The sequence below is a fragment of the Garra rufa genome, unplaced genomic scaffold (genome assembly GCF_049309525.1).
Source record: "Garra rufa unplaced genomic scaffold, GarRuf1.0 hap1_unplaced_636, whole genome shotgun sequence".
Taxonomy (NCBI): domain Eukaryota; kingdom Metazoa; phylum Chordata; class Actinopteri; order Cypriniformes; family Cyprinidae; genus Garra; species Garra rufa.
In genome coordinates, this window is record NW_027394901.1 from 1 (window position 1) to 8,727 (window position 8,727).

An 8,727-nucleotide genomic window follows, 5' to 3' on the forward strand; every position below is an offset into this window, starting at 1 on the left:
ATATAATTTACATCAAAATTAAACATCTTGAAATGAAACTATTTTAAATAATATGTATTATATGTGTTTATAAAATTATATATATTTGTTGAGAATCTTCTAAATTATTTTTCTTAAAGATCTAATCTAATATACTTTTTTTAAATAATATATATATATATAATACTTAAAATAATACATGTATAGTGTGTGTGTGTGTTTATTTATATATATATATATATATATATATATATATATATTAGTGGTGGGCCGTTATCGGCGTTAACGTGCTGCGTTAACGTGAGACTCTTATCGGGCGATAAAAAAAATATCGCTGTTAATCTATTCTCAAAGTTGGGTTGGGAGCTGGGTTTAAACTACGCAAGATATGATGACTTTCACCTTGATATTTTAGCGCGGATGACGTATACCTAGTCGAATTGCACTGTAGGGGGCGAGAACGAGTCTTCAACTTCTGTGAAATTACCACATCAAATGAGACGTGCAAACATGGATGCAGTTATGAAGCCGCTTCAGGGCAGGTGCGTGCGTTGACCCTTTTTACTGGGGCACGTGCCCCAGTGAAAATCTGCTGTGCCCCAGTAAAATCTCAAGTTTTGAGTTATAATTTACTTTGATAATCCCGAAATAAAGACATTAAACTATATGCAACAACTGAATTGACGCTTCTAAAAGCAACGCAGTTTAATGGAAGACTATGCACGCAGAAATCCATGCCCGTGCGCGTCTGTGTATTTAACGGCTACGCGCACGTCGTGCAGCCTTTTGCGCAGAAGTACTTGGTTACACAAGTTTGTATAGGTAATTATGTTGTAAATGCAATTGTCAAGCAGTTTGTGATGCATTTTGGAAACAGGAGATTAGCGCATGATCTAATGCGCCACCTGGCCCGTTCTCGAATACTTACTTTTAGTCATTATTTGGGTAGCACACATATTCTGAATGCCTTCAGCAGAATTCAAATTAGCCATTTTAATCTAGATTAATTCCAAGATTTAATCTAGATTAATCTAGATTAAAAAAATTAATCTATGCCCACCCCTAATATATATATATATAGTTGTTTTTCATTATTTAGAAATTTGTTCGAAATAAATCAAATAGTACGTTATAAAAGTGAAAAAAGAGAATGATGTGCTTCTAAAAAATGTAGACTTCCTAGAATATTTTTTGTATGCACATATTTGTTATGCATCATTTATAAGGATTGGTAAATGGATGTTGATTTGGATTACAGCGGCTGGATTAGTGCCATAGCAATGATCGGCACTAACAAAGCGGTGAGCGTCATCATGATGGTAGTAGCGGCCTTCTTCACGGCCACCGCCGCGCTGTCCATCATTTTACTCAAAATGGTAAGTAGCTCTCCATTTCTGACTGAAAACCTGTTGTTTTTGGTTTGGATTCTTAAATCATTGGTCTCGTTCTCCAGGTTCATTCCCACTACCGTCGAACCGGCGCCAGTTTCCAGAAGGCGCAGCAGGAATTCTCCCAGGGCGTCCTCACGAACCGCACCTTCCAGTCCGCCGCCGCCAACGCCGCCTCCACGGCCGCCCAAAGCTCTATGCAGAGGAACTAGAACCAGAAAGCACCACCGAGATCCCGCATCTCTACCCTCTCTGTCCCGGCGCTCCACGCAGAACCCCAAGCCCTTCTCCACCTGCTTCGGTTCTGGATCTTGATTGGGTCCCGCTTCGGACTGCAGAGGCACTACTTTCGTGTTGATTTTTTTGTTTTGAAGCAGAAGGTATGAAGTTGAAATGTTCATCAGTGTGTTTGTATATTTGTATGTGTGCGCAAATTGTGTCCTGTATCCTTTTTGACCTCGGTTATGCTGTATATAAAGTAATTTAATGTTTCCCCGTCATCTATAGTGGTACAGGAGTCTCTTTAAATTAAAAAAAAAAAAAACAAATGATCATGAAGGATCTCAAAACCTTCTCAAAGCAATGATTGTATGTGATGAGGGTTTGTATGTGATGAGGGTTTAGATGTTACAATTCTGCTATAATTTTACTGAAGATTAGAGTTGTAAATAAAAGCTTTCGTTCCTTTAGCATTTGATTTTTTTTTTGAAAACGTTCCGCATTCCAAATTAGCGCCAAAAATATAATGATATGCGCCTATAATTCCGTGGAGGGCGTGGCCTGTTTTGCATAATTCTAATGTTGGCGGACACAGAAAACATTACTGTTATTGTCTTAATCGTAAGACTGAAGGTGGGATGTAGCTTTTTGCGTTGGGTTTGTGTTTTTTGATAACCATGTGTACGAGCTTATCTTAGGCTACTGATTGTAAACAGTCAAATCAAAATAGTTTTGATTAGTACTCAGAATTAAATTTACATGGTTGATTTTTTTTTTTTAGCCTCAGAAAGTCCTAACTTTTGCAACAAATGTGTAAAACAAATGTGTGTTTTTTTTTTTTAATAAAATGTGCCACACAAAATGCCACTTGCCGGAAAGGGTTACATAATTTTTGTTTTCAGATGAGATCGGAGGATATTTTTCAACAGTTTAAGTACTTACATTTTGCAGAGCAAATTAAATGACACATTATACTGATTAACAAATTTGGTCCTGAGTCATTTGTGTTTATGGTGTCAAAGCGAACGCAGTGCATTTCGAGGACAATTCTGTCATGTGATCATACAAATAGACATTTTAAAATGTACATTTTTTAAATATGTTAAGTTATGGAAGCCCTCTCAAAATATTATTGCTACTTTTTATCTCACAGTTCTGACTTTTTCGTCTCGCAAATGCAAATTTGTTTCTCACAATTCTGACTTTTTTTCTCGCAAATGTGAGTTTTACTTACAATTCTGACTTTTCTCGTAAATGCGAGTTTCTTGCAATTCAGACTTTTCTCATAAATGTCAAAGTTTGTTTCTTGCTATTCTTTTTCTTGCAATGTGTTTTCTCATAAATGCAAGTTTCTTGCAATTCAGACTTTTTTCTCAATTTTTTTCTTGCAAGTGTGTTTCTTACAGTTCTTACTTTTCTCGTAAATGCGAGTTTCTCGCAATTCTGACTTTTCTTTTACAATTCTTACTTTTCTTTCGCAAATGTGAGTTTGTTTCTCATAGTTCTGACTTTTCTTATAAATGCGAGTTTCTCGCAATTCAGACTTCTCTCACAATTCTTACTTTTTTTTCTTACAAATGCAAGTGTGTTTCTCGCAATTCTGACTGTCACAAATGCATGTTTTACTCCCAATTCTGACTTTTCTCGCAAATGTGAGTTTGTTTTTTGCAAATCTTTTTCCCGCAAATGCACGTTTTTCTCACAATTCTGACTTTTTTCTTGCAAATTTGAGTTTGTTTCTCGGAATTCTGACTTGTCTCGTAAATGCGAGTTTCTTGCAATTCAGACTTTTCTCTCACAATCTTTTTTCTTGCAAATGTGAGTTCTAACTTTTCATAAATGCGAGTTTCTCGAATTTCTGACTTTTCTTTCACAATTCTTACTTTTTTCTTGCAAATGTGAGATTGTTTCTCATAGTTCTGACTTTTCTTGTAAATGTGAGTTTCTCACAATTCTTACTTTTTTCTTACAAATGTGTTTGTTTCTTATAATTCTGACTTTTCTTGCAGATGCAAGTTTGTTTCTCGCAATTCTGACTTTGTCACAAATGCATGTTTTTCTCACAATTCTGACTTTTTTCTTGCAAATTTGAGTTTGTTTCTCGGAATTCTGACTTTTCTCGCAAATGTGAGTTTGTTTTTTGCAACTCTTTTTCCCGCAAATGCACGTTTTTCTCACAATTCTGACTTTTTTCTTGCAAATTTGAGTTTGTTTCTCGGAATTCTGACTTTTCTCGTAAATGCGAGTTTCTTGCAATTCAGACTTTTCTCTCAATTTTTTTTCTTGCAAATGTGAGTTCTAACTTTTCATAAATGCGAGTTTCTCGCATTTCTGACTTTTCTTTCACAATTCTTACTTTTTTCTTACAAATGTGTTTGTTTCTTATAATTCTGACTTTTCTTGCAGATGCAAGTTTGTTTCTCGCAATTCTGACTTTGTCACAAATGCATGTTTTTCTCACAATTCTGACTTTTTTCTTGCAAATTTGAGTTTGTTTCTCGGAATTCTGACTTTTCTCGCAAATGTGAGTTTGTTTTTTGCAACTCTTTTTCCCGCAAATGCACGTTTTTCTCACAATTCTGACTTTTTTCTTGCAAATTTGAGTTTGTTTCTCGGAATTCTGACTTTTCTCGCAAATGTGAGTTTGTTTTTTGCAACTCTTTTTCCCGCAAATGCACGTTTTTCTCACAATTCTGACTTTTTTCTTGCAAATTTGAGTTTGTTTCTCGGAATTCTGACTTTTCTCGTAAATGCGAGTTTCTTGCAATTCAGACTTTTCTCTCAATTTTTTTTCTTGCAAATGTGAGTTCTAACTTTTCATAAATGCGAGTTTCTCGCATTTCTGACTTTTCTTTCACAATTCTTACTTTTTTCTTACAAATGTGTTTGTTTCTTATAATTCTGACTTTTCTTGCAGATGCAAGTTTGTTTCTCGCAATTCTGACTTTGTCACAAATGCATGTTTTTCTCACAATTCTGACTTTTTTCTTGCAAATTTGAGTTTGTTTCTCGGAATTCTGACTTTTCTCGCAAATGTGAGTTTGTTTTTTGCAACTCTTTTTCCCGCAAATGCACGTTTTTCTCACAATTCTGACTTTTTTCTTGCAAATTTGAGTTTGTTTCTCGGAATTCTGACTTTTCTCGTAAATGCGAGTTTCTTGCAATTCAGACTTTTCTCTCAATTTTTTTTCTTGCAAATGTGAGTTCTAACTTTTCATAAATGCGAGTTTCTCGCATTTCTGACTTTTCTTTCACAATTCTTACTTTTTTCTTACAAATGTGTTTGTTTCTTATAATTCTGACTTTTCTTGCAGATGCAAGTTTGTTTCTCGCAATTCTGACTTTGTCACAAATGCATGTTTTTCTCACAATTCTGACTTTTTTCTTGCAAATTTGAGTTTGTTTCTCGGAATTCTGACTTTTCTCGCAAATGTGAGTTTGTTTTTTGCAACTCTTTTTCCCGCAAATGCACGTTTTTCTCACAATTCTGACTTTTTTCTTGCAAATTTGAGTTTGTTTCTCGGAATTCTGACTTTTCTCGCAAATGTGAGTTTGTTTTTTGCAACTCTTTTTCCCGCAAATGCACGTTTTTCTCACAATTCTGACTTTTTTCTTGCAAATTTGAGTTTGTTTCTCGGAATTCTGACTTTTCTCGTAAATGCGAGTTTCTTGCAATTCAGACTTTTCTCTCAATTTTTTTTCTTGCAAATGTGAGTTCTAACTTTTCATAAATGCGAGTTTCTCGCATTTCTGACTTTTCTTTCACAATTCTTACTTTTTTCTTACAAATGTGTTTGTTTCTTATAATTCTGACTTTTCTTGCAGATGCAAGTTTGTTTCTCGCAATTCTGACTTTGTCACAAATGCATGTTTTTCTCACAATTCTGACTTTTTTCTTGCAAATTTGAGTTTGTTTCTCGGAATTCTGACTTTTCTCGCAAATGTGAGTTTGTTTTTTGCAACTCTTTTTCCCGCAAATGCACGTTTTTCTCACAATTCTGACTTTTTTCTTGCAAATTTGAGTTTGTTTCTCGGAATTCTGACTTTTCTCGTAAATGCGAGTTTCTTGCAATTCAGACTTTTCTCTCAATTTTTTTTCTTGCAAATGTGAGTTCTAACTTTTCATAAATGCGAGTTTCTCGCATTTCTGACTTTTCTTTCACAATTCTTACTTTTTTCTTACAAATGTGTTTGTTTCTTATAATTCTGACTTTTCTTGCAGATGCAAGTTTGTTTCTCGCAATTCTGACTTTGTCACAAATGCATGTTTTTCTCACAATTCTGACTTTTTTCTTGCAAATTTGAGTTTGTTTCTCGGAATTCTGACTTTTCTCGCAAATGTGAGTTTGTTTTTTGCAACTCTTTTTCCCGCAAATGCACGTTTTTCTCACAATTCTGACTTTTTTCTTGCAAATTTGAGTTTGTTTCTCGGAATTCTGACTTTTCTCGCAAATGTGAGTTTGTTTTTTGCAACTCTTTTTCCCGCAAATGCACGTTTTTCTCACAATTCTGACTTTTTTCTTGCAAATTTGAGTTTGTTTCTCGGAATTCTGACTTTTCTCGTAAATGCGAGTTTCTTGCAATTCAGACTTTTCTCTCAATTTTTTTTCTTGCAAATGTGAGTTCTAACTTTTCATAAATGCGAGTTTCTCGCATTTCTGACTTTTCTTTCACAATTCTTACTTTTTTCTTACAAATGTGTTTGTTTCTTATAATTCTGACTTTTCTTGCAGATGCAAGTTTGTTTCTCGCAATTCTGACTTTGTCACAAATGCATGTTTTTCTCACAATTCTGACTTTTTTCTTGCAAATTTGAGTTTGTTTCTCGGAATTCTGACTTTTCTCGCAAATGTGAGTTTGTTTTTTGCAACTCTTTTTCCCGCAAATGCACGTTTTTCTCACAATTCTGACTTTTTTCTTGCAAATTTGAGTTTGTTTCTCGGAATTCTGACTTTTCTCGTAAATGCGAGTTTCTTGCAATTCAGACTTTTCTCTCAATTTTTTTTCTTGCAAATGTGAGTTCTAACTTTTCATAAATGCGAGTTTCTCGCATTTCTGACTTTTCTTTCACAATTCTTACTTTTTTCTTACAAATGTGTTTGTTTCTTATAATTCTGACTTTTCTTGCAGATGCAAGTTTGTTTCTCGCAATTCTGACTTTGTCACAAATGCATGTTTTTCTCACAATTCTGACTTTTTTCTAGCAAATTTGAGTTTGTTTCTCGGAATTCTGACTTTTCTCGCAAATGTGAGTTTGTTTTTTGCAACTCTTTTTCCCGCAAATGCACGTTTTTCTCACAATTCTGACTTTTTTCTTGCAAATTTGAGTTTGTTTCTCGAAATTCTGACTTGTCTCGTAAATGCGAGTTTCTTGCAATTCAGACTTTTCTCTCACAATCTTTTTTCTTGCAAATGTGAGTTCTAACTTTTCATAAATGCGAGTTTCTCGAATTTCTGACTTTTCTTTCACAATTCTGACTTTTTTCTTGCAAATGTGAGATTGTTTCTCATAGTTCTGACTTTTCTTGTAAATGCGAGTTTCTCACAATTCTTACTTTTTTCTTACAAATGTGTTTGTTTCTTATAATTCTGACTTTTCTTGCAGATGCAAGTTTGTTTCTCGCAATTCTGACTTTGTCACAAATGCATGTTTTTCCTCACAATTCTGACTTTTCTAGCAAATGCGAGTTTGTATCATCAGTTCCACATTAATCAAGCTATATAAACAATTTGTATATATAACTTTATGGACATTTTTGTGAGAAAAATGTCAGAATTGTGAGAAACAAGCTCGCTTTTATGAGAAAAGTCAGAACTCAGAGACAAACTCACTTTTCTTGTAAATGCCAGTTTTTTGCAATTCAGACTTTCTTGCAACTGTAAGAATTGTGAGAAACAAACTCACATTTGCAAGAAAAAAAATGTACGAATTGCGAGAAAGAGACTTCTGGCAACTGCGAGTTTTTCCTCGGAATTCTGTCTTTTCTCGTAAATGCGAGTTTCTTGCTATTCTGATTTTTCTCTCAATTTTTTTCTTACAAATGTGAGATTGTATCATTAGTTCCACATTAATCAAGTTACATAAACATCATTTGTTCATGTAACTTTATGGAAGTTTTTGCGAGAAAAATGTCAGAATTGCAAGAAACTAACTCACATTTGAGTAAAAAATTTAAGAATTGAGAGAAAAAAGTCAATTGCAAGAAACTCGCATTTACGAGAAAAGTCAGGACTGTGAGACAAACTCACTTTTCTCGTAAATGCAAGTTTTTTGCAAATGTAGAAATTGTGAAAAACAAACTTGCATTTGCGAGAAAAAAAATTATCAAAACAAACTCACATTTGCAAGAAAAAAGTAAGAATTGTGAGACAAACTCACATTTGCAAAAAACACATTTGCAAGAAAAAGAATTGCGAGAAACAAACTTACATTTACGAGAAAAGTCAGAATTGTGAGAAACAAACTTGCATATACAAGAAAAGACTTCTCGCAATTGCGACATTTTTCTTGCAAATTTGAGTTTGTTTCTCGGAATTCTGACCTTTTTCGTAAATGCAAGTTTCTTGCAATTCTGACGTTTCTCGCAATTCTGACTTTTCTCACAAATTTGAATTTGTTTCTCGGAATTCTGACCTTTTTCGTAAATGTTGAGTTTCCCGCAATTCTGACTTTTCTCATAAATGTTGAGTTTCCCGCAATTCTGACTTTTCTCATAAATGTTGAGTTTCTCGCAATTCTGACTTTTCTCACAAATTTGAATTTGTTTCTCGGAATTCTGACCTTTTTCGTAAATGCAAGTTTCTCGCAATTCTGACTTTTCTCATAAATGTTGAGTTTCCCGCAATTCTAACTTTTCTCATAAATGTGAGTTTCCTGCAATTCTGACTTTTTTTCTCTCAATTCTAAAAGTTTTTACTCATAAATGTGAGTTTGTTTCTCACAGTTGACATTTTTCTCCCAAAAACTTCTATGAAGTTATATAAACAAATGATGTTTTCGTAACTTGATTAATGTGGAAGTGATGATACAATGTAGTAAATTCAGCAGTGTTTTCCAGCCAAAACCAAATGCAGATATGGTCTGGTTTAATAATGTAACAAAACAAACAACAGCTGTATGTCTTTGAAACCAGCCGTTTAC

General features: G+C 34.1%; 1 protein-coding gene across 1 annotated transcript; it reads left to right on the forward strand.

The window, feature by feature from the left end:
- The first annotated feature begins 1,164 nt into the window (after window positions 1–1,164).
- Window positions 1,165–2,424, forward strand: LOC141317286 (secretory carrier-associated membrane protein 3-like). Its single transcript, XM_073833035.1, has 2 exons — window positions 1,165–1,355; window positions 1,433–2,424. The coding sequence occupies exons 1-2, from the start codon at window positions 1,215–1,217 to the stop codon at window positions 1,577–1,579; spliced, it is 288 nt and encodes a 95-aa protein (XP_073689136.1). The 5' UTR covers window positions 1,165–1,214; the 3' UTR covers window positions 1,580–2,424.
- The last annotated feature ends 6,303 nt before the right edge of the window (window positions 2,425–8,727 follow it).